Source organism: Mustela nivalis (genome assembly GCF_964662115.1).
Source record: "Mustela nivalis genome assembly, chromosome: 6".
Taxonomy (NCBI): Eukaryota; Metazoa; Chordata; class Mammalia; order Carnivora; family Mustelidae; genus Mustela; species Mustela nivalis.
In genome coordinates, this window is record NC_139025.1 from 145,292,418 (window position 1) to 145,318,692 (window position 26,275).

At 51.7% G+C, this 26,275-nt stretch overlaps 1 protein-coding gene across 1 annotated transcript; it reads left to right on the top strand.

Moving 5' to 3' along the window:
- Positions 1-26,275, top strand: FAM174B (family with sequence similarity 174 member B). Its single transcript, XM_082736719.1, has 3 exons — positions 1-491; positions 17,271-17,402; positions 25,738-26,275. The coding sequence occupies exons 1-3, from the start codon at positions 151-153 to the stop codon at positions 25,739-25,741; spliced, it is 477 nt and encodes a 158-aa protein (XP_082592845.1). The 5' UTR covers positions 1-150; the 3' UTR covers positions 25,742-26,275.

Consider the following 26,275-nt stretch of genomic DNA (forward strand, 5'->3'; position numbering starts at 1 on the left):
CGGCTGCGGCTCTTCCGGGCGCCGCAGCTTCCTGCCGAGCACCGCGCAGCCGCCTCCGCCGCGGAAGCCCCGGGTGCAGGCCTCGGCGCCGGTGCGGGACCCGGGCTCAGCCGCGCGCGCCCCGCGGGGCCCCGGCCGCCCGACCGCACGATGCGCGCCGCGCCGCCGCCCGCGCCGCTCCTGCCGCTGCTGCTGCTGCTCGCGCTCCTGGCCGCGCCCGCCGCTCGCGCCCGCACCGCCGAGTCCGCCCCGGCGCCGCCGCCCGAGCCCGAGCGCCGACCGCGGCCGTCGCCCGGCCCCGGGCCCGGGAACGCCACCCGGACGGGGTCCGGGGCGCCGGCGGGCGGCGGCGGCTCCAACAGCAGCGGCGACGCCCTGGTGACCCGCATCTCCAGCCTGCTCCGCGACCTGCCCACCCTGAAGGCGGCCGTGATAGTGGCGTGCGCCTTCACCGCGCTGCTCATCGCCTGCCTGCTGCTGCGCGTCTTCAGGTGGGTCCGGCCGCCCCCGTCCTTGCCCCGCCAGCCTGCTGTCGCCGCGCGCCCGCCACACCTGTGCGCACAGATGCTGCGGGCCCTGCCCTGCAGGAGCGCGCTCTGTCCGGTTTCTCCCCGGACACGGTTCAGAAATGCTCGCCTCCTTCAGCGGCGGCTGTCATGGATACTGGCTGCCTTTGAACTCTTGGCGAATGTTTAACGCTAAAAGGAGCGCTAAGGATTCTGATAATTTCGCATTTGTTTTTTACACGGAATTAAGTTTTGGACCCATTTCACAGATGGGGGAAAAGTCTCCAGAGAGGCAGCGTGGTTTGTTCAAGTAGACTCTGGTGGCGGTAGAATTTGAACCCAGGTCCCGTCTGCCTTTAACCTTACCCACCGTTATCCTTCCCTCCTTTGCTTCCCCGGATCCGTAATGCCTCACCTGCCTTTTCCCTTTTCCTTCATTGTGCTACCCAAAAAAGCAGTGTCTAGGGCTCAGGGATGTGCCCAGGACATGTGCTGGAGGTGTGCTTTGCACCGGGGATTGGAGCTGGACTCTAGGGTGCATGGCGACCTTGGTGGTCTCAGGGACTTTCTGTTGGGGCATGTAAATGTCTCTCTTATGCTCCTGCTGACAGAGCCTCCTGAAGAGGCTTTTATCGGCTGCTCAAGTTCAGGGAGAAAGTGTCTGGGAAATGAGGAAGGGGGTTGTGGGTCCCTGGAGTAGAGATGGAAAAAGCTACCTGGAATGCAAGGAGGTCATTTCCCTCAAATGCCTGGAAAATCCCGTTTTTGCAGGAAATGAACCAAATAAATGTGTCCTGTTGCTCAGGCAGGCCGCTGGGAAATCTGGGTGTGTGTGTCCGTTATTCACTGCCCACCGGCCCGTTCCAAGTGTACACAGTGTGCTTTACTGTTTGATCAGCTGTTGGAGGTTTGGGGCCAGGGTCTGGCTCTCCCTGGGGGAGCATTTTCAGCACAGGAGCGGAAACTGGACCTGGAAAGGCAGGGTCGGGAGTTATCTGTTGAGGTTTGCTGTTGCCGTGTGACTCTGAGTCAAGGTGTTTCCTTGTGGCTCTGTAGGATTAAATGCCAGAGATCCTGAGAAAATGGAGTAGAGGGGGGCATGTTTTCACATCCACCTCCCCCATCCTCTGCCCTGGCACAGCCCACATTGTTCTTCACCATGCTGATGCCCTTGATGTACTGGGGCATTGACTTCCTGCCCCCACCATCCTTTCCACTGCCCTCACTCCTCTGCTTCCAAAGTTCAGTGGTTCCCTGTGTAGCTCTTACCTGGGTGTGGCATTCAAGGCTCTTACAAACTGGCCCCAGCCCATTTGGTGGCCATCAGCCAGCCATTCTGAGCCTCCTCTCTGTCACTTGCTTGTTTCCTTATGCTCCATGGTGTTGGTCTGTGCTTTCCCAGCCCTGGGCCAGTTTCTGCTGCACACCTGCTGTGACGGCCCCAAGGCCCAGCTCCCAGGCTTCCTCCTCTGTGTGGTTTTCTGGACATCCGAGTGAGGCCCTCACTTCCTTTTCTGGCCCACCACAGCCCTAGCCTTGCCCATCTTCTGTACAACCCTTCTCACGCCATGTTGGGTGGCTGGGTTTAGTGCCAAGCTCCTATACTCAGTGCACAGGCCTGGCAGCAGGAATGTTCAGTCCCTCCTAGGGTCTCAATGTCCCCCGCCGGCCTGGCATTCAGTGGAGGCACCTTCGTCCTTTACTGACTTCCCGATGTTCAGCTGGAGTGAGCCTTGATGCCTAGAGCAGCTCTGAGCATGGAGGTTTGAAACATTTTGCTCAAAATAGGCCTCTAAGCCTACAAGGCAGTGTACTTTTTAAGAAGGCATTTGAACTATTTTGCTGGTCTGCTCCTTATTACCCAGGGGTGGGGAAGAAAAGCAAGCAGCATGGGGCCAGATGTGAGCTGCGTGTTGGGGCGGGAGGAGAGCGGATACTCAGGCCTCGTTGGAGGGTTTGCGCAGTGTCGGAAGAAGGTTCTGGTTTCATAGAAGCTGGTCATGTGTGTGATCTGCTGCTTCTTCCAGGGCCGGTGTTCTCGCTGGGGTGAGTTTGCAGGTGGGCTGTGGCCACCCTGGTCTCTGAGGCAGACGGGAACTTAAAGCATTTGATAGCTGGGAAGGGCTTGATGGTACGCAGTCCCCATGGGCTCCTTTGCAGAGGAGAAAGTTACATTCCAGGGAGCAGAGTGAGTTACCCACCAGATTCTCGAACATGCTGTAAATCCGTGGCTGAGGCGGGCGGGTGGCCCATCTTGCTGGTGGTCTGTACCGTGGCCTTTCCCTCCTCCACAGTCCTCAGCAGGCTCAGCCCATCAGGCCTCCCAACCACCTGCTGCTCTGGCTGGGTGTCCTGCTTCTGTGTAGTCACTGAGTCCTGGCCATTCCACCCTGTGCCCACGTCCCTCCCCCATGGAAGGCCCCCTCACCTGCCGGAGCTTCTGTTCGGCTGACTCTCTACTAAGTCTTAGCAATGTCCTTCATGTCCACTGCTGTTCCTGCTGCCAGTCTCGTCCCTGCCCCTGTCCATCCTCTGTCTCTGGTCTTGTCCTTCCTCTGCCCACCTGTGTCCCCATGCACAAGCTCATCAGTGTGCGGATGATGCTGGCTCTTCCTAAAGGGGCCCAGCCCCCCTCTTGAACCCGTGTGTCAGCTTCTGCCTATTGCTCCCTCCTCGCTGGGGTCCCGGGGGTTCTCCAGGTCCTGGGGGCCTGGGACCTGCATGCTCTGCCCCAGTCTGACCCTCTGCCTGGAGTCCCCTCTGCCATCATGACCCCACAGCTGCCTCCTTGCTCTCTGCTCCCTCTGAGAAGCCTCCCCAGCGTGGGCCCTCCAGGGCTCCCAGAGCACACTGGGACTTTCAAGTTCCTGCATGGGCTCGAGACAGGAGACAGTCACTGAATGTGTCCCTCTGCTTTTCAGCCCAGGGGGCTCCCAAGAGCAGAGCTGGACCTTGGTCATGTGTGACTCTCTAGCACCGGTTAGCCTCCAAGCCCATGCTGGCATCTAATGAAGATATTTTTTAACAAAGGAGTATGGAATGCCTAAGTATTTTATGCTACTGATATTCCTCAGAAAGCCCTCTGTGACTCGATACACGGTTGTTGCCGGAAGCCTGCGAAGTAGGAATTCATTTGGATGGTGACCCTCCGTGGTGACCCTTAGCAACAAAGACCAGGGAGAAAGAACTTAGGTTACTGCTTATAAAGCAGCAACCCTAGCCCAATTGTCTATTTTCCCTAGAGCCACCTCGCCAGACAACAGAAAAAGTATGGATCCAAGGAAACTGTTAAAACTAAAAACACACACACACACAAAACACTAAAAACATGGAAACTTTGTGCAGTGGCAGCATCGTAGCCAATGAGGGTTATCCAAGGGTGATCATTGCTAATTGAAAACTAAAAACAATGAATACATGCAGTTGTGAAAAATATGCGTACCTTTAATGAAGCAATTCCATCCCCAAGGTACACACATTTTTCACTGGGATATATCTTCCTTCTTCCAGTTTTATTAATTAGAAGAGGAAGCAAAGGTGCGTGGGCAGCAAAGTTCAGAGCAGTTCTGTTTGGTAGTGAAAATATTTAAATAACCTAAGTATCCAACAATTGGGTCTTGGTTAATAATTTATGGGAAGTATGGAATACTGTTTAACTGTTAAAATGATGACGCTGGGGGCGCCTGGGTGGCTCAGTCTGTTGGATGTCTGCCTCTTGATCCCAGCTCAGGTCTTGATCTCAGGGTTGGGAATTCAAGCCCTGCCCTGGGCTCCATGCTCAGCGTGGAGTCGGCTTAAAAAAAAAAAATTAGATCAATGACGATATTGATCTAATACTGTATATTATTGAGTGGAATGGGTTACACAGCAGCATGCATGGTATGATTTCATTTAAATAACAAATTATACATATAACGAATATGCAAAGAAAGCCATGCCTGTGTGCTGTGTGCCTGTTTGTGGGTGAGGGTGGTTATTTTTCAGATGATGTTTTTACATGATCTGAATTTCTTGACAGTGGACACGACTGCTCTCCCTGTCTGTACAGTCAGCCCCTGGCTGTGTCTTTGGCTCTGTCTTCCTAAGGACCTGCCTGAGAGTCTGGGGCATACATCTACAAATGGGAATTTTGGATCCCAGAGCGACTCATACTTGATTTTCTTGAGTTTGTACCAGTTCATCCTCCCGCTTGTAGTGCCTGAGGATCCCCCCCTCACAGATGGGGGATCCTTAGTACCACCTGACTTTCTCACTGTTTCGGGCAGATTGGTGTAACTTGGTCACTCATTGTTTTTTTTTTTTTTTTTTTTTTTGGGGGGGGGCATTTTCCCAGTTTCTGCTGAGATGGAGCATTCCCCCACCCAATACTTACTAATCAAGTAGATCCCTCCATCTGCAGAATCAATGATACCTTTTTCATGTATCTGAATCATTAAGGAACACTGTTTTGGGACCGGAGACAAATTTGGGAGGAGGGAAAGGCGGCTTGTGCGCCGGCACCGTCCAGGTGCGCATGCGCTTGTGCGCGCGTGCACGTGTTCGTGCGTGTGCATGTGCGCGGGCGCGCATGCGATTCTGGGCGCGTTCCCGCACAGCTAACAGTGGGGCTGTTCCCCCGGGTCTGTTACCTGGTATGTTTCTGAAAGCTGGAAGGGAATCGACAAGGACGCTGTGTTTAGGAAGCAGAAAACTGCGACTCCTCCAATTTTTTGATGTTCAGAACTATCTGGTGGGTTGTGTGGCATCAGAGACTCTGAGGTTTCACCTTGCTCTTCGGGATCTGGGAGAGTGACCTCACTCTCCAGGGTCCTCTGAACAGGGTGGAGACCAGGCAGGGAACCCATCCCCTCCACCATGACACTCCTTCCACCTTGGATTCTCCACTGCGGAGGCCACATTTCTCAGGTCTCTGCTGGCTGCTTTCTCAGCCACTTCTTATTTCAAAAGCTTGTACAGTCCTCTTATGTGGAAGGAGGGTTGGTGCTTCCTGAGGCATGGGGAGGAAGATGAGCTCTAGGTGGTCTGACACTGCGCAGCCGTCACACTTGCATCCACGGCAGAGGTGCACACCCCGGTGACTTGAGGACATTGGGACCCCAGCAGCTCAGTCACCTTCCTAAGCCAGCTCTTGGCAGAGGAACACATACTTTCCTGCTTATCCTGGATTCCCCAAATTTCCCATAGTCTGTGTGTTTACATTTATAATAAGAACAAATGTTACTTAAGAGAAAACATAAAAGCTTGATACTTTCGGGATTGGGGGAGACTTACCGTTCTGATGTGGTTTTTAGTTATTGCTCGTTAGTAGGAGAATATTATTGTAATAAACCAGAGCCTTAGGCAGAGCGAGGTTAGCAAGGGAAGTCCCATTTTATGAGTTTGAGAGAGACTGGGGAGCTTGTTAGTGTCAGGTCATTTTTTCATGGTCTGACCAAGGTTTTGAATTGGGGGAAAAGGTATGGAAGTGAAACATATTTATCCTAATTTTTAATTTTTTAGTGGATTTTCTGTTTTGTTTTTTTTTCTTTCTTTTTTTTTCTTTTTCGCTTTCATTGAGTTAAAGCAGGCATAGAGCACAGTGCATGTGGAGGGTAGACAGCTTCATGGTTCGACTTACCTTTGTTGTGAAATGATGAGCACCATAAGTTTAGCGAACTTGTCACCTCACAGACATACCCAACAGAAAAAGGGAAAAAAATTTTTTTTTTCTTTATGATGAGAACTTTTGGGATCTACTGGTTTAAACAGCTCCTGGGTACACCGTCCAGCAGTGTTCGCTGTGGTCCTCATGTTTATGACACACTCCCCATATGTCTTTGTCTTACAAGGGCAAGTTTGTACCTTTTGGCTACTTTGATACGGTCAACCCCCCCCCCCCAGCCTTTAATTTTATATATGACATTGAAGAAAGAGTGTTAAATAAATCTAAGACAGTAAAAACGCAGATTTTTTTTTTTTTTTATTAACGAGGGTAGAATTTATGTTTCATTCTGTTTTCCATAAAGTTAAAAAAACAGTCACAGCACATGGGAAACATAAGTTCCCTCAAGTTGTTCTCCTCCAGGGAGGAGTTTTGCTCCCTTGGGGTCATTTGGCAAGTGTCTGGATATATAATTTTTTTAAAAAAGATTTTATTCTTATTAGAGAGGGAGAGCGAGAACAAGTGGGGATGGGGAAGGGCAGAGGGAGAGGGAGAAGCAGGCTCCCCGCTGAGCAGGGAGCCCCATGTGGGGTTCGATCCCAGGACCCTGGGATCATGACCTGAGCGGAAGGCAGATGCCACCCAGACACCCCCAGAGACATTTTTGATTGTCATGACTTGCGGAGAGGGATGGTGTTGGCATCCAGAATTTAGAGCCCAAGGATGCTGTGGCCCGCCCTACAGTACAGGGACAGCCCCTTAGCACAGAACAGTGAGCCCGAGACGTCAGGAGTGCTGGTGCCTCCTGGGAGCCTGGGCTGCAAGGCTGTTGGTCGTCCTAAGTGAGCAGTTTACTGAGCCTTTCTGGGCCTTCAGTGTCCAGCACTAATTGCCATATACGCCACCTGTGGGGGTGTTTAGGATGACATGGAGTCAACTGAGCCCCTGGTTCCCCTTTAAGCAGCTAAGCATCTTACTGTATTTCAAAATATGGTTCTGAAAACAGATGTAATTTATACCCAACGCTTTGGCCTTGCTTCTGCCTGTAAATGAGCATATAGCCATATGGCCAAAATAATCAGGCAGGTGCATCTGCTTCTGGGCTGCTCTCAAAGGTAATTGGTGACTTTTTAACCTATGTGAGCCTCCCTGGACACGCAGGACACCGAGTGGAGGAGGTGCCTCATGGCTGCACTTATTAACGTGCCTGGGAGGACCCAGCACACCTGCCACTGATTTCTTCTATCAGATTGGGAAGGGAGAAAAATGCTTCTTTAATTGAACCCTGAGCCCTCTGCCTTAGATGGCTTTACCTGTAAACTCTCATGCCTGCAAATGCCTCGGTTTTGGGGGCTTTACAAATGCAGATCCTTCTTGGCACACAAGGGGTGGGGGTCCCCAGTGTTAGTGTCTACACAGCATGCTCCCAGACTTAAGCATAGAAGGCTTCAGGGGTTGTGCTGGTATTTTAGTCTGATGGCTGATGCTTTGGTTCTCTTTGCAGAGGGAATTTCTGGGACTGTGAATTTAGACGCATGTTGTCATGGTTTCACTTAAAAAAAAATGTGTGCTTAATCTAAGGGTGATCTGCCAGGAACCCAGATTTGGTATTTATTTTCCCAGAGGGTGCAGGAGGGGAGGAAATAATGCTCTCTGGCAAGTTTGGAGCAGAGGAGAGGCCATGGCACGGAGAGCTCCCCGGACCTCCCTCCCTCTACCCCATTGTACAGATGAAGAAACCGAGGCCCAGGACAGGGGAGGGTTTATTGAGGTCATCCAGTGAGTTTGTAGGAAAAGCAGAACTTAAGCACAGTTGTCTTCAAAAAAAAAAAAAAAAAGATTTTTATTTATTTATTATTTGACAGAGAGACAGCGAGAGAGGAAGCATAAGCAGGGGGAGTGGGAGAGGGAGAAGCAGGCCCCTTGCCATCAGGGAGACCCACGTGAGGCTCAATCCCAGGACCCTGGAATCATGACTGAGCCACCCAGGTGCCCCAAGCACAGGTGTTCTGATGCTCAGCTCGGACCTTTCTGGGCCTCCAAGTAGCAGTGGTCTGGGTTTTGGTCTGTTCCGGCTGGGTCTCCCCAGCAGAGGTCAAGGACCCATGAGAAAACATGGTTGACAGGATCAAGCTTTCTTCCCAGTGTATATTCTGAGACCCACTGTGAGCCTAGGGGAAACTGTGCTGTGGGGAAGACACCAGAGCCTGATCAGTCTGGGAGATGGGATAGTGCCCTTGGATGACTCTCCTGGGTAGAGAAGAAAGACTCAGCTGGGGAATGATGGATCAAAAGGAACACTTGCACACAAAAGCGTAAATTGCAAAAGGATGGCCCGGGGGCTTTGGTGGGGGACAGAACAGTCTGGCAAGGAAAATGGGGAGGACCAAATGGCCGAGCAGGGTTTGCCGTGGGGAGGGTTGGAGCAAGGGATCGCTTGGAAATCGTGATGATGATAACAGCAGCCACTGATACTAATTAAGCCCTTATTGTGCGCCATGCGCTGTACTAAACGTTTTCTGTGTGTTTCCTCATTCCTATGATCGGTGTGCTGCCGGAGTCCCCACTTTACAGATGAGTAAATCAAGGCACGTGCAGCCAGGGAAAGGCTGGAGTCTTCCTTCCGTTGTTGCAGGCGGATTTCGGAAGACACGGGTCTAGCTGGAGGACACGGGGGGTTGTGATGGGTCAGAGGAGTGGAGGAGGGAATCACAGTGCTGCTTAGGACCGCCGGCCCTGCTTGGGGCTTAATAGTGTTTGCTGAGTGAGTGGGTGAGTCATGATGGGGTTATCGTGGGGACTCAGGATGGTTGTGGAGACCTGTGGAAGGTGCTGGAAGGACTGGTAGGGAGGCCTGGAGGCCTGAGTGGATGAAGAGGAGGAGAGAGCTGGGGGCACTGAAGGGCCTGGAGAAGGGCGGCAGAGAGACGGGAGCGGTCAGCCAGGGGAGAATGGGAGGAAGAAGGTGGTGTCCAGTGAAACTTGCTCACAGAAACTCCAGCCACACATCTGGACATTGGGGTGGAGAGGTTGGGAGCCTCTGTGGGAAGTGACTGTCCCTGAGTTGGGGATGTTGGCAGTGAGCAGTGACATTCCCAGGCCTCCTCTACCATGTGGCAGGGACAGGTGGATGCCGAAAAGGCTATTCATGACATGTGTCCTAAGGCACGGTGACCTCAGAGGTTCCGAGCTGTAGTTGGGTCTGCTGGGTCCATCTTGGTCATCTTGCCCCTGCCCTTGAACCAAAGGAGCAGCCCCTGGAGGCCGCCTCCCTTGCCTTATGCCCCGCTTGCCTCACCCGGCGCATCATAGGAAAATGAGGAGGACCCAGCCCTTGGCAAACACAGCTCTGGAGCTGGAGGAACGGGTCTTGGTGTATTTGCCGTTGCCATACTGCATGCCACTCCTCCGACAGGTTAAAGCCGGGGTGTGCTTATGTTGTCTCGGAAGAGTGAAAGTCAGATCTGACCCTCAGGGATTGACAGAGGGGGAGAGAAACAAGTGTGGGGAGAAGGTGCAGGCCAGAAGCTGCAGCATGCACCGGAGCCCTAAGGCTTATAACTGAGCTCCCGGGGGTTATGCGTGTTCAGATGAAGTGAGCGCCCCCAGGGTACGGTGTGCCCGTTGTGTGCTGGATGCGGGCACTGGGCTTGGTCAGAGATGATGGCACTCTCTTAACCCCACGGAGGGAGTGCCCAAGAAGGGGGGGACGCAGCCAGGTTGTCCAGTAGTGACCAGTACCCTCCATCAGATGAGCTGCTGGCGAGCAGGTGTGAGGAAGTGTACTGGTGGAACATGTCCATCACTCCGTCCGTCTGGGCTCCTGAGTTTTGGTTGGGTCATTTGCTGTCCCTCAGGCTAAGCATCACATTCATGGCCATGGCCAGGAGATGGTTAGGGGTTTGCAAACTGGTTGTCCCTGGATGTGTGTTTTGTTTTGTGTTGCTCGGATGTGCTCAGTGGTTTTAACAACGGAGAGGGTCGAGAACACTTGAAAATCGGAAGTCTCCGCATCGAAAATGTAGGTCTGCTTTTCTGGAGGGATGGGGCTATCTGGAGACCCACGGGCCGGCATCTGCCTCGGGCGGGGCGGCGAGCACCGGTCCTCATGTCTCTGGCTGGGAGACAGAGCATTGCTCACCATCTGCCATCCTGTTTGTTCTTATGTTTCTGTCCTCCCAGACCTGCTTCGCTGGTTCCCACTGCCTGGGCCGGGGGCTCGGGGGCATTGGAGTTTAATACCTGGTGCCTTGAGTCACGGTGCTTGACCGGGAGCTGGGTGCTGGGATGACAGAGGAGCCCCACATGGTGGGGAGGGTGTGGCACGAGGACAGGGGTGAGGTGTGGAGGGGCTTCCGGTGCTTCTGGAAGGCTCTCGCTGTGCTCAGGAGGGCTGGACGGGAGCTGCGTTGGAGTGGGGTCCCTGGAGACCTTGAAGCTCACGCTGCACGGGAGGAAAAGCTGTGTCTCCAGGAACCCGTTGGGAGCAGCGCGAGGTCAGGTTCATAAGGTTGTTTCCCTCTTTCGGGGGCTTGTTTGAACTGCTGTGAAAGGAAGGTGTTGGGTGGAGCCTGCAGCAGGACCCGAGGCAGGGCAGGAAGGAAGGCTGTCCTGGTGGGAGGCAGTGGTGGCCTCGCTGCTCGAGCTCGGGCTTAAGTCCAAGTCGTTGCCCATTCTCCAGAGTCCGCCCCGTCGTCCCTGCCTCTCCCGTTCCTGCTCCCCTGCAGAAACACCGGGAGGTGGGTTTTGAGATTGACTTCCTTCTTTCTCCAAGTTTACTTAGTTTTCTAGGGAAGGCTCACTTACGTTTTATGCTCTGAGAACGCAGGTGCAGCAGGTTCAAGGTCAGAGTGGGAAGGGCCTCTGACCCCAGAGCAGAAGCCCCACCAGGCATTGAGGCTGCCAGGTGTCTCAGCCACCTGCTGGCAGCTGCTTGATTTGGTCATTTGCTTTATGAATTTTTCTAAATGTCAAAGGTGATGATAAATAATTAAAATGAAAACAACAACAACAACAACAAAAACCCCAAAAAAGCCAAGTAGTGTGATTTTGGCAGCATGCGGGTCCTTGAGCTATGGAACTACTTTATTTTTTTATTATTTTACTTTTTTACAAATAGACACATATTTTAAATTTTTATTTATTTTTTAAAGACTATTTGACAGAGACAGAGAGCAGGAGCGCATAAGCAGAGGGAGTGGGAGACGCAGACTCCCCACAGAGCAGGGAGCCGGACGCACGGCTTGATTCCAGGACCCCAGGATCATGACCTGAGCCGAAGGCAGATGCTTCACCGATGAGCCACCCAGGCGCCCCCTAAGGAACTACTTTAAAGGGATTAAAAATGAAATCAGCTCAGCTGGGGAGAAAGTCCGGCTGCTTCCCAAAGACACCGGATGCCTGCGGGGGTGACAGGGCTGGCTCCGGGCCGGGCAGAGGGGCCCCTGGGCCAGCTCCAGGAAAGAGCCGGCCTGACACGCGCCTGCTGCATTTAAAAATGTTATCTTAATTACTGACTTTGAATCTTACTTCCTTGTTTGTTCGTTTTAAAAATAGGTTGTATATTCACATGGTTCGGAATTCCTGAGGAACCAAAGGGTATGCTGAGAATAATATTGCCTCTTGTCCCCCTGGCCACCGCGCCTCCTTTTCTGGGTGCTGTCGGCTTCCTGTGACTCTGTGCAGAGATTTTAACAGTGCAGAAATGAACGTAACATATGCACATACACATTTAAATATATACATAGCTTTCCCTATTTTTATTTTATTTTATTTTATTTTTTTTAAAGATTTTATTTACCTATCTGACAGAGATCACAAGCAGGTGGAGAGGCAGGCAGAGAGAGGAGGAGGAAGCAGGCTCCCCGCTAAGCAGAGCCCGATGTGGGGCTCGATCCCAGGACCCTGGGACATGACGTGAGCCGAAGGCAGAGGCCCTAACCCACCGAGTCATCCAGGCACCCAGCTTTCCCTCTTTTTAATATCAACTTTGTAAGATAGAATTCCCATGTCATACAATTCACCCATTTAAAGTATCTGATTCATGGTTTTTAGTGTTTGTGGAGTTGTGCACAATCATTTCATTCCATTTTATTTTATTTTATTATTTAGAAATTTTTTTAAAAAAGATTTTTACTTATTTGACAGAGGGAGAGAGCACACAAGCAGGGGGAGCAGCATGCAAAGGGAGAAGCAGGTTCCTCACTGAGCAAGGAACCCAACCCGGAACTCGATCCCAGGACCCCGGGATCCTGACCTGAGCTGAAGGTAGCTGCTTGACTGACTGAGCCACTCGGGGACCCCCTCCCCAGTCAATTTTAGAAGGTTTTCATCACCTCAGAAAGAAACTCGAAGCCCATCAGCAGAACCCCATTTCCCTCCCGACCCCCAGGCTTGGGTAAACACTCAGTTGGGATCCATTTCCCTTCCTACTCCTCTTTTCCAGAATTTTCCTGGCTCTTCTTTTTACCCTTTAAAAAATTTTTCCTTCTCTGAGCTTTGGGATCAGCTTGTCTAGCTTCCCCCCCACAAAATCTGCCAGTATTTTATTGGATTTAATTAAACTGGTAGATTCATTTGGGAGCCTTGACATCCGTATGGAGGTTGAAGCTTTCTTGTCAGAAGCAGGGCGTGCCTTCTTTTCGTTGACACAGTCTTCCGTTGGTTGCTTTTGGTGGTGGCAGGAGACAGCTGGCCACCAGGAGCCGTCGCAGTTGGACTTCTAGCTGCCTGAGAGTGCCCACTCTGCGGGTGTGGGGACACCGGGTGTCCCAGCCGAGTCTCCTGCTCTCTTGTTGGAGGTTCTGGAATGTGCAGGACCTAGATTTGCGGGTCAGGTCACTCAGTGCTTCTGGCTTTCGTTTCTTTGACTCCGTGACGCCTTGCTGGCTGGAGGCTCCAGTAAGACCATGGGTGTGATGCCTGGCACTGAGCGTTCCCATCGTGGTGGCTGCCATCACCGTCACCCCAGTGGAGCGATGATGTAAGAGGGCCACACGGCTTTGAGAGTCACATGTAGATGGTGCCCCATGGTGGGGGCAGTGCCCATGAACGGAGACCGCAGGAGAAGAAAGGGGGACACCTGACTTGGGTATCCTAGGAAGGCTCATTGGGGAAATGGGAAAGCTGTGGCCCCATGGGGTGGTTGGGGCAGGGAGGCACCCTGGGGATCCGTCACTGGCACCCCAACTGCACCAGGCAAGTGGTAGAAATGGATATGCCTAGAGGCACGTAATGAAGGAATTGCAGAGCTGAGGTCCAAACCCCATGTCTGGACGTCTGGACGCCACCTCAGTTTGTGGATCTGAGCGCTGCACCCCCCGACCCTTAAGGGTTTGTTTGGTTGTGTTCCTCTTGGTGGGGGAGGCGTAGGGCGGAAGGCTCCTGCCCCTCCCTTCCACTCACCCCCCCCCCCCCCCCCCGCAAAGCTGGCCTGCTTAGCTCCATAGCTCTGCTCCTGTCCCTTGTGTTTGCACGGGCGGGCGGAGCTCATTGGGAAACCCGCTTCTGACCAGCTGCTGAAAGGGCCTTTGAGTAAACAAATCCTCTGGCTTTAGGATTACATTTCAGAGTACAAGAATCTTGAACGTCTCCTCTGTCCTGTTAGAAATGTGTGTTTTGGCTCCCGTGGAAGGATCCTTTGTCTTTCAGAACTTCTCTGGTCTTGCCTGTTCCCCTGAAGCACAATGCAAACTTTTACTTAAAACCCCCATTTGCTGTCCCTTCGTTGAGGCCACCTGCTTTAAAGGGACCTTGTTCCGGGAAGGAGAAACCATGTCAGGGGCCATGCTGGGGGCCAGGCTTCTTTCATTCCTGAATCTCCTTCTTTAGACGGAAGCTCTGTGCCCCACAGTTTTGGGGAGCTGCTCTCCTGCCCAGTCCCCTGCCCCACTTCACCCCACTTGCAGCCCTGCATATGTCTGGGTTATGAACTCGGGTCTGACTCTACACCTGGGCTCCTAGAACCGTAGATTCGCCTTCTCAACTACGGAGAAGCTGCGTGTCCTCTGTGTAAATAGCTTTGTTGGCACCAGCAAGAGCTCAACTATTACGAACTAGTATTAATTTAAAAAGACAGGTTAGAGTGTCCACACGCAGAGAGGAGAGAGCAGGACTGGGTGAAGTGATTTAGACTAGAGAGATGTCCATTTTCTGTTCTCTGGGGCAGGGCGGCCCTGTTCCCCAGCCCCAGGACCGTTCGCGTCTGCAGGAAAGGCTCGTGGGCTATTCAGAGGTTCCCCCACTGCCGAGCTGTACGCGGCTGCAGAAGGAGGGGTCGCCTTCTTCTCTGCTGAGGACGGCGCCTTGTCCCATGTCAGGCAGTGATCGCCCACCCTCCTGCCCGCCTGGGAGGGTGCTCGTCCGGGGAGGCCCTGCCGAGGAGTCTGAGTCTCTTTACCTTTTCTCAGGTCCCCGTTTCCCTGTTAACACGTCCGACAGTGGACAGGGACATGGCTCCTGTTTGGAAGTTTTTGTGTCTCAGAGAGTCGGTCATTTGAAATGTAATTTCTTCAGCTCATTAGGTCAAAACTGGCATTTAAAGCATGTAGGAGACCTTGCTAATGGCCTTTCCCACTAGTCAGGGTTCTCTAGTGAAACAGGACCAAGAAGATAGAAAGATAGATGGAGACACACACACACACACACACACACACACACACACACGGAATGTATGTCGATATATAACCTATGAATTATGTTATTACTACATTAATTAAATTAATCATTTCCCTTTAATACAATCGATAGATTAAAGCATATTTTTTGAGTAATTGGCTCACAAGATGATGAAGGCTGACAGGTTCCAGGATCTGCCGGGTGAATGTGCAAAGTAAGAGGCCCAAGAGCTTACGATGGCATAAGTTCCCATCCCAAGGCTGGCAGGCCTGAGACCCAAGAACAGCTAATGTTTCGGTTTAAGTCTGAAGGTAGGGAAGAAACAAAGAACAACGTCCCAGCTCAAAGGCAGTCGGGCAGGAGGAATTCTCTCCTTGTGGGAGGATCTGTCTTTATTTTCTGGGCAGGACTTCAGCTGATTGGACGAGGCCCACTACACCGAGGAGGGCAGTCTGCTTTACTTAGTCTGCCAATTTGAATGTTAGTCTCATCCAGAATTACCCTCACAGACAGACCCAAAAATGACGTTGATAAAATGTCTAGACACCCCGTGGCCCAGTCAAGTTGACATATTATTACATACATACAATTGACCGTCATACCTCTGATGTAATCTTGGGGTATAAAATTCTTTTCTGAGATCATGTGGTTGGAATGGTTAGCATCAAAGCAAGTAGGCACGACATTCTAGAGGCTGGCGGGGTCTCCCAGCTTCTCCCTTGGGTAACTGTTTAGGGGACTTATTTTAAATTAAACAGGTTAATTTTCTCATGACAATACTCTAAACAATGAGGAAGAAGGAAGGTGATTTTATGGGTAATAATGATCCACTCCCATGAAGGAGAGCTAAATTCAGAGCCTCCAGAACTTTCTTCCAGGGCTGTACTCCAGGGCCAATGACTAACCTGGGTTTTAAGTTCCAAGGGCATGACAAGGTTTTCAAATCAGATTTTGCATTTTCTAGGCTTCGCGATACCTGAGAAACAGTTACCAGCAGCCCAGCGACTCCTTAGCCTGAAACCATTTCGGGGTGTCTTTTTGAGCATCCACATGGGGCTTCCTCAAGCCCTCAGGTCACGGGACGGTCCTTTTCTACCAGAGAACCCCGAGGAGCAGGTGTTATGGATTACTGAAGGTGCTTTGTGCCGAAGATACAGATACACATGCAGATAAATATATGTATTTTCTCGTGTAAATGACACTTTTCATGCTTTTGGTAGAGCACACTAGGTAAGACAACAACAATTTGCTGTAGCAGAGAAATTACGAGAAACCTGAAAGTGAGCCGCTCCTTTCATCATTGTACAAACTGACTGAAGAGTTTCTGTGCGCTGGGGACCGAGAGATCCTGTGTGTGTCTCGGACGTGGTCCCCACCTGGGAGCAGCTTACCGTCTGCAGGAGCATAAGATCCTTCAGGGCCCCATTGATGATTTTTTTGTGGGGGGTGTTGAGGGGCTTGGTTTCTCATAGTATCAGCTCTACTCAAAAAGGAGGAGGGACAGCATAGACTACGAGGCATCTGGGAAAACGTTCAAGATCGTGGAGAAATAAATGCAAAGAGCGTCGGTAGTCACGATAATGGTATTATTCCCAGCGGCGTCATAAACTTTCAGCCAGGCCCAGATGAATATTGTATCCTTCGTGCAGTGTGACTAATGCTGGAGACTGAAGGCCTTGTCTTAGCACTTTCCCTGTGGCCCACAGTGACCCTTTACCATCCCGGAGGTAGATGCTTAGCGTTATAACTCACTGTCCTCATAAATCCTCATGGTGGAAACAGTATCGACTTGTTTTTACAAGTCCTTGTCATCTGAGAGAGGCTGTGGCACTTCTCTTTATTATTATCACTAACAGTAATTTCTGCTGAGAGCCTCCTGTGTGTAGGTTCCTTATACACACTTGTCTCATTTAATCCTCTCTTGCCTGGGAGGGACAAATACGGTCCTTAGACTGTTGTATTTAGGAGGACGTGGAGGCTTTGGGATCGCTGGCTTGCCTGTGATCACACAGATTGAGGGTGCCCGAGCCCCACCCCAATCCAAGTTGGTGGCCCATGGGTGCTGCTCTCGATGCCACCTGTGCTGGGAGCAGTGATGCGCAGATACAGTGGGGGCAGGTTGGGGGTGAGGGAGCAAGGGGGCGAGGGGACAGGTGTGTCACGCCCGTGCAGATGCTGCACTGGATCCTGTCTTCCGTGAGCGTTTCGATCTTCTGCTTATCGCAAATGTTCTTTGCATTAGTTTTACCCTTTAAAAAAAATACTGCACTGGGGTCTTATTTATCTCGATGACGGGGCTTTGCAGTGCTCAGGGCAGGCACGATTCTCCCCCTTTTGTGGCTGAGGACCTGGAGGGCTAGCGTTGTCAGGAGTCCGTAGAGGCCCCATGGCTGAAAGGGACGGGGCGGGGATGTTCGCCGGGGCTTCTGGGAGCCGGGCGGGAGGTGGCAGCGTGACTTACCTGTGGGGGTCCTAGCGTTCTCAGCAACATGCCTGTCTTCTTCCAGGTCGGGAAAGAGGTTGAAGAAGACCCGCAAGTATGACATCATCACTACTCCCGCTGAGCGCGTGGAGATGGCCCCGCTGAACGAGGAGGACGACGAGGACGAGGATTCCACAGTATTCGACATCAAATACAGGTATGGGGTGGGGACACAGCTCCCTCCGGGGCTCTCGGGGGTCGGGGTGGCAGAGCAGTTCACCTTGGAAAACAATGCGAGGCCAGGTGTGGCGTCCATGTGTCCTTGTTCTTTGGTGGCGTGTCTTGACTTCGGGACGTTCTGCTTACGGAGGGAACTGCTTGGATCCCTTCCGAGAACGCACGGCCCCCAGAAAGCCAGCACAGAGAGGACTCTGGAGCAGCGGTTACTCCCGCATTCCCCCGATGCGGGCGCAGGAGAAGTGTGGTCTGCGTGAAGGGCTGAACGTCAGACAGCGGGATTGTCCCGCACTGCCGGGGCGGGGGGGCGGGGGGGCGGGGGGGGGGCGGGTCCGAGCAGCCGCAGACGCCGCACAGGGTGCACACAAAAGGACATTTCTCTTTCAGCCTCACCAACACTCCTGACTGAGAGCATGGGGTGGGGTGGGGGTCACTCCTTGGGTGGAATTTGCCTATGAGCTCGAGAGGCTGGGGTGTGACCTGAAGGCGGCCCCGTTGGAAACTCAGAAGGCCTTCGTGACTTCAGGGCTTTAGTCTGGTTTTTGGATCCTTTTGGAGGGTCCTTCGGATCACTGTAAGGCTGTGGGGAGCGTAGTTTAGAGATGAGGACTCAAAGCCCCAGAGAAGAGAAAGCTGTTTGCCCAAAGTTCCAGTTATTACCAGCAAAAGGGAACCACAGGTCTGGGCTGGACCCTACCCCGAGCCCTCCCTGCCAGAGTTCTCCAGAGTAACAGAACCAACAGAAAGATTTATTTTCAAGGTCTAAGTCTGATGGTCTAAGAACCAGGAGAGTCAATGGTGTACGTCCTGGTCCAGGTGTAGGAGAAGACCAGCGTCCCAGCTTGAAAAGTCAGTGAGGAGAGTGAATTCCCTCCTACCCCACCCCCATCAGAGAGGGCAATCTGCTTCACTCGGCCTCCTGCTAAAATTGTCACCTTCCCCCAGAAACGCCTTCCCAGACACACCCAGGGCAGCGTTTGACCAAATATCTGGGCACGCTGTGACTCGGTCAAGGTGACGCATAAGCTTCTCCATCCTTGAGAAGGCAAGTCTCCCCCGCCTCTCCTGACTAGTTCTTTATCAGCACAGCCCTGGCCATTCTTGGCCTGTCTGTATAAATCAGTTGTCAGAATCAACAAAACCAAGTTTGGGGTTTTGACTCCGTGTATCAGCTTAAGGGGAATCAACCCCTTTATGAGAACCCTTCCAATCTATGAATGTGGGTCAACTTTCCATTTATTTAGCTATTTAAAAACATGTCTTTCAGTACTTTCAAAAATTTCCTCCATAGATGTTCTGTAAATTTTTGTTATATTCCCAGATATATTAGATATATCCCCCAATATGTATACACTTTACACTTGCGTCTGCAAGTGTAAATTTATATGTGTATATTTTTAACCTAAAAATACTGTTTTAGCATCATGTCTGAAAAAATGGCTGCGTGATTATGTTTATACACATATTACTATTAGAGTTTGTTAATGAATCACACCTCAATCTTATTAAGAACACGTAAGTGTTAAAACATAGATTGCTTATTGTAGATAGCTGAGCAAACCATTAGCTATAATTTGCATGTTAGGTAGGTAGTCCCCTTGGAGTAGAATCAGAACAATCGGTAATATTCATCCATATGACGGCATAACACACACACGAGAAAGTGATTGTGCTGGTTTTATTGCTTAGCCATTTTATGTCTCACATCAAATGCACAGAAATAAAACAATGTGAAGAAAACTATGTCCTCATTTTGAGTCACCATGAAAAGTGTCTGCTGCGTCCTACAGGCTGGGGAGGGTTATACCATGGGGAGCCCTCGAGAATCTTACATGGGTCAATGTACTGTTTTGATTCCGAGACACTAAATAAAATCCCATCCGTATTTAGTGATTGAACCCACAGACCTCGCGAGACAGGAAAAGACTGTACCAGAGAAATACTACAGTCAGCCTGTCCAGATGTCCTATCTTTAGACTTGTACTTTGGAGTGAGGTGGAGAAGGGACGCTTTCGGGGTACGCGGTATTGTGGTATTGTGGTCCGAAGACTGCTGGGTTACCATAGTGTCTGGTGTTGTTGGAAAGAAGGTACATATTGAAACCACCGTCAGATTAAGAAAATTCCACAGCTCGTCTTAGTTCTTCAGACACTGGAGCAGGTGCCTTTCCTGGGCAGACAGTTTGTGCTGTATGGACGCTGGTACTCTGGTAGACATTTTCAGCTACACTGTTTAAGGCGGCGGAAGCTGTCTCACCATCATTCGGTCTCCAGTACAAATTTATTTCTTAACTGGAAGTTTGTACCTTTGGGCCGTCTTCACCCAAGTCTCCCACCCCCAGCTCTCTGCCTTGGGTGGCTACCAATCTGACCTTTTTCTGTGAGTTTTGTTTTGTTTTGTTTTTGAGATTCCACACATGAGTAAGGTCATGTGGTACTTAGTCTCTCACTGTCCGGCTTATTTCACTTAGTGTAATGGCCTCAGGGTCCATCCCTATTGTTGAAAACGTCAGGATTTCCTTCTGTTTTATGCCCAATAATATTCCATTGTGTGTGTATACCACATTTTCTTGCTCTGTTCATCTGCCGACGGACACTTTGGTGGTTGCCACGTCTTGGCCACGGTCGAGCCGTAATGCCGTGGTGAAGGCAGGGAGGCGGTGATCTCTTCAACCTAGTGATTTTGTTTCTAGAAGCAAATGATTACATTGAACCACCTGTCAGAGTTCCCCAGGTGAGTGGGCGCTCCTCCTCTGTCTCGCACAGCAGTAGCACGGAGCCCCTCAATGCACGGTAGTTTTTATTTTTATTTATTTGTTTATTTATTGTAAAGATTTTATTTATCCATTTGAGAGAGGGAGCATGAGCAGGGGCAGAGGCAGAGGGAGAAGCAGATGCCCCACCGAGCAGGGAGCCCAACACGGGGCTCCATCTCAGGACCCCAGGATCATGACCCGAGCGGAAGACAGATGCTTAACCGGCTGAGCCACCCAGGGACCCCACATGGTAGTTTTTCATACAGGCATTACCTTAGGCCCCTCAGGCACGCTGATGTCTCCAGAGGTTTTAGCAGCAGTGCAAACAGCGGTGGGCTCAACAGCTGAGAACTGTTCGCGAACCAGGAAGGGTGGTGGGAGACGAACTTGGCGACGTGTCCCTTTCCAGGGCTGAGGGAAGGCAGGAGAGCTGCTCCCCGTGCAGAGAAGGCAGCGGGGCCTGGGGGCTCTGCCTCCCTTCCTTAAGCTTCCTTTGGGTGTGTTTCCAGTGTCTTCCATGGAGTATTTTAGAAAATCGAGTATTTAGCTCTTATTTTCAGCATACTTTTCCGGTATCAGCCTTTCGGCTGCCTGCCACAGGCTCTCCTCACCGCCGGGCGCCCCCGGCCTCCCTGTCCAACTTCACGGAGCTCCTGGCGGACTTTTCCATTGTGGGTTGAAAGGCTATCAGGATGTGAATGAATTTGGAGTCGGATCACGAGATACGAGATTGCTCCAGTCCTCAGGCCCAAAGGCAACGGACTATTTAGGAAGACGGAGCAACAGCTCTCTTGAGTACAAGTGTAATATATGCTGTGGACAGTACAGCTAAGAGAAAGGAAAAATAAAATTGCCTGTAATCTCACTGCTTAACGGCAACCACTAGAGTGTGTATGAGTACAAATCTGTGAATATTCTTTTCTTTCTTGCTTTTTTTTTTCTCAATAGAAGTAGGACTGTGTAACACATGCTGTTTTGGAATAGTTTTGCACCTGAACGACGCAGTACGAACTTTGTAGGTCAAGAAGTTTGAAAGAACGAGAGTCTTAAGACCCGTTTTATGTTCGGTTTAGTGTTTTGAGGAACTTCCTTGTCCGCACCTGACAATCCGCTCCTGGGCACTTGTCTTTCCTCTTTAGACGTCGCTCAGCTAAATATCGGGGTTCCCTCTGGGGAACGATGCAGCTGAATTGGGACCTTAGGTTGCGTTTTGAGTGAACGCAGAGAGGAAAGCTGTGTTTTGGGCGCCAGGGCAGCGAGGCGAGGCGGTAACTCGCTCGGTTCCTACTGTCGCGGGGGCATTTCTTTGATAACACGTTGTGACTTAGAGCCTGGACGCATCAGCCAGGCAGGAGATGGGGGGAAGGTGGGCAGGGCGAGGCGTCTGTGCAGAGTCCCCTTTTTAGGGCTCTGATGCAGCTGAGGTGCTCTAATCTGTGAGAGAAGACCTCTGTGCTTTAGGGCCCGGTGTGCTGGGGGCTGGGGAGGGGGAAGGGCGACAGAGTCTATAGAAATGAATTTCTAGCTCTGTCCTTAAAAAGGCTAATTAGAGAAAAGCAATGATGGCTTCGCAGATTACAGGGAACCCCGGGGTCTCGGAACAATTCCGTATTTCACAAAGCTTTTTGAGTCCTGGGTGTTTGTGCTTTGAGCTCGGCTGGCGCAGGGTGTGGCTGTGGCTGGTGCTTGGGTCTCTTTGCACACCCACTTTATTACGGGAGACTTCCGCGATCCCTCTAGGCGTTTCCCCCAGCATGAGGCCCGTGTCCGTCCGTGGGCAGTACTGGGGCCGCCACACCTGCAGCCTGAAGGTAGGCTGCTGGGAGCCCGGGAGCCACGGTGCTCCTCTCCACCGTGCGTCCGGGCCCTGTCCCTCTGACTCTCAGGTTCAGACAGGGTGTGGCCTGTGTCACGCATTCTAGAAATGCCTGCCTCCCACCCTCTCCGGGGTAGAGCTTCCTGTGGGACTCTCATGAGAGATGCCTGGCCTCTCGTCTTTGGAACAAGGGCGTTGGGTGGCTGTTTGCAGCAGGAGGTGAGGAAACAGATTGACACGCTTGTCCTAGATGTGGCTCCGGGGCTCAGAGTCCCCAGGGACACCCTGTGGCGGCTGCTGAGTGCACTGGGCACAGCGACTTCTGAGAGGCTGGGCTCAGACGGCCCTTCTGCCTGTCCCTTGCTTCCTTGTCTTCTGGAACGAAGGTTCTAGAGTGAGGAATGAAGCACCAACCCATGGACGGCTGTGGAGGTGATGGGTATTATGAGCTTCTGAGGCCTGGAAGGAATTCTTGACCTGCAGGGCCCCTCTCACTGGAGATGCTCAAGTAGCCCACGTGCCCCTGAAACAGCAGCAGGTTCCTCCCCGGAGCCCTGGAGATGAAGCTCTGCCCACCCTCCTCCTTACAGGGTGCTGAGCTTGTGTGTGTGAAATGGCATATGAAATAGGCATGTCGTGAGACCTTTTTATTTCGCTGAGAAGTATGGGCCATGCAGGGTCCATTCTTGGCAAGGTATCGTGCACCTTAAAACTCTCTGAGTTTCATGTCCATGAGGGGAGAACCTACACAGACGGGAATTTGCGTGGGAATGAAAATTTACCACTGAGTGAATGCGACTTACTCAGTTTCCCACCTACACACACACACACACACAGAGTTTATAGAGCTACAGAAGAATCAGGCAAAAAGGAAAGAAAACCCAAAAAACAAAACCCAGCACACATAATCATAGCAACGCTTTTGTAAAAGCTAGCCATGTCATCCCGTGCGTCCTTTGTGTTCTGCGTCCTGGGATGAAGGCCACAGGCGGTGGCGATCCTCACGTCTGTCTGTCTCACACGCACTCCCAGACGGGGCCTCGCTTCCTCCCTCCCTCCCTCGGCTTCTGTGTTCTTTATTCCTGGGGCCCGCGCGCCCTTTTCCCCAGCCGTCCTTCACCACTGCACGGAGAGGTCAGCTGCCAGGGCGCTGGACAGGCGCAGAGACAGGTGCTTCTCTGGCTTTGTGCTGACAGACAAAGCATGGGGCCGCGACAGGGTGGGACACGACCCTCTTCTTCTCTGCGATGGTTATGACTCAGTGTCGCTGGACAGGACATTTGGAGATTTGAAAGGAATAAGCACGGAGCATGGCACCTAAATGTGTCGTCTCCTCTCAGGGAACTTCCAGCGGGGGAGACGGGGAAGGCTCAACATGGAGACAGTTTTAGGTTTATCTTCATGACAACAGGAGTGTCCTTAGCAGTTTGGCTATTCTGGGGGGGGTGGGGTGGGGTTGGGAGAACGAGGCTCGAGAGTCCTTTCAGAAATCGCTGCCCATGCTCCGCTCTGTGGCCAGCTCTCACCGAGGGCGGAAGGCTGAGCCTGACCCGCCTCCCGGAGCTCGTGCGGAGACGGGGAGACAGCCAGGAGCACGGACACCTACCCGGCAGCCTGAGAACCGCAGGGGAGGAAAGTGGGGTGCTGTGGACAGCCAGGAGGGGTGCCTCTCCTGGGCAGGAAGCTCTTCCCAAAGGAGGTGAAGCCCATGACTGGTTTGAAAGGAAGCGCCCCAAAAGCCGGTAAAGGAGCGGGGAGGGGGAGGGCGTTGTAGGGGGAGTTGATGGCTTGTGCGAGTTTGAGTGATTAGAGGGAGAACCAAGTGGGCTGTGTCTGTGAGCCTCTGCCCACCCCCCAGAGCCCTTCTGAGGAGAACCCCAAAGCTGCATGAGCTTGGGGAGGCAGCAAGAGGAAACAAGGAGACCTAGGGTCCATGTCCGTGGTCCCCTGAAACTTCCTGAGTCGTAGTGTCATCACAGGGTCTGAAGCCAGCCCCACTGCGCAGACTTGCCATGGGGCTCCCCTCCTCTAGAGAGGCGGAAGGAGCTGGTGCCCCCTGGGGGCGACTGCACGAGCCCAGATTGTGCGGAAGCTCTGTTTTCCCTGTTCTGGCAGCTGCCCTGCAGGTTTAGCTCTTCTCTGGAGGAACTGAGGAATTGTGCAGAGCATGGGGATTCATGGGGGTCCGCTGAGTCCGCCCTGTTCCACGCCACCCTTTGTGTTTGTTCTGTAGAAGCACAGCTGCCCAGGGGGATGGGCGCCATTGGGGTCCTGGCGGAGGACCCTGGGACGTGTTCCTGTAGCATCGCCAAGTGGTGTTGCCACCAGATCAGCAACGTCAACATGCCCATTTTTGGTTTGGTCTTTGAGAGCTTTGAAAGCTTCCTGTCCCCAGGTCCCCTAGTCACCGTCCTCTCTCTCCCAAGGAGAGAGAACCAGTGATGTCCTGCGGTGGATGCAGCCGGACCGGTGGGGGGTTGGGGAGGGCAGGCCAGGTCTGAACACTTGAGGTCTAGCAGTCTGCATCTGTAGAGTGGGGGGAGTTCCCCGGGCTCCGTGGATGTCAGTCGGCAGCGGTGAGCCCCCCCCTCCCCGGCCCGGGGGAAGGGACACATGGGAAAGCTACCCCACACAGGACACACAGCTGGGGTGGTTGTCTTTCTCATCCTCTAGTCTTTTGAGGAGGACACCCTAGCGGCCAGTAGGAGGACGCCCCTATCTATTTGGGTTTTTTCCTTGAAAGGAATTTGTATTTGGATGTCATTTCAAACTTTAAAAAAAGTGGCAAAAACAAAAATAGTATACTCTTCCCCCAGATTTTCCTGGTTTAACATTTTGTCTCATTTGCCTGATGGCCCTGTGTTTGTGCCTACGGATTGTTTTTTTTTTTTTTTTTTTTTTTGTTTTTGTTTTCTGAACTCTTTGAGGGTAAGCTACATATATCATGTCCCTTTCCAGTAAATACTTTGGTGTATATTTCCTAAAAATAGAATGTTCGTGTCTTTTAGAAAGTAGTTGCCCAATAATGATAATATTTGTATTTGGGGATCATGTAACATGTTGAAAAGAAGTTCATTATTTTATGACTCTGTTAAATCCCCACTGTTTTTGCACGTGTGATTTTGTGATGCCCGTGATCAAAGATGAAGAGAGGGCAGTGGTGTCTCTGACCTCGCAGATTTTCTCTCCTTTCCTGAGTCTCTTTGGATGATGTCTTGAATGGATTTAGTTTTCATACTTTCTTGCACTCACTGCACAAATGTTCCTTGTACCCCCTACGTAGCCCGGTAGCATGTGCTTGGTGCTGGGGATTTAAAGATGAGTGAGCACAGACAAGGGTTTTGCCTTCAAGGAGCTCCCAGACTAAGCAAGAGCCAGACGTGAATCAGATGATGACATAAACCAGGGATCTGCAGACTCTGGTCCGTGGGTCAAATCTGGCTGTCGGCCTGCTTTTGTATGGCCAAGAATGATTTTCACATTTTTAGTGGTTGCCCTGGTGTGGGAAGCAGGATACAAGTTGGCCAAAATTTTGAAGCTGTGTACTAGGGAGTCTGCCTGGGGACCTGAGATCCTGAGATCCTGAGATCCTGGGACCTGAAAGGAAAGGAGGAGTTACTTTCCAGACAGTATGTTCAAAGGTCCTGTGGTTGGCGAATGTGGCCTACAGGATGGAGGCTGTTAGGATCAGAATCGATGCAGGGTTCTGCTGAGGGCACTGACTGGTTCTTCCTTTTCTTTCAGGTAAAATCTGTTTGCAGCATGTTGGCATCCTGTGGAACAGTCAGCTGCGGCCTGGGGTATGAAGGATCTGGGAACTGTCTCTTCTGAGGTGTTGAGACCGAAACAAACATTGTTGATGAAACTCTGGCACCCCTGCGTGTGTCCAGCGTCAGTTCAGAATGTCACCACAGGAGAGTTGCCTCTACCACCCTCTGGACGCCCCTTTAAAATGTCACCCTTTCCTCCTCAAGAGGGCTTTTGCCTTGCTAAGGGGCAGGCGTAGAAACATTTTGACTTTAAAAAAATAATTTTAAGGTAACTGTTGACAAAAGTAAAGAGTAAAGATCAGAAGTTAACAGGAACCCAAAAACACAAAAGCCTGAAGGATATTCAGCTTATAATCTCTGACATTCTGCTCTCCTGGATCTACAACATTCTAGACGTCTGCCCTTTTGGTGGTCTTTTGGGCTTGGTCAGATTCTGGCCTGCTTTTGGTGATGGCTGTGCGAAAATTCAGAGTTGAAATGTTGAGAGCTAGGCAGCCCTAGCAGAAGTACAA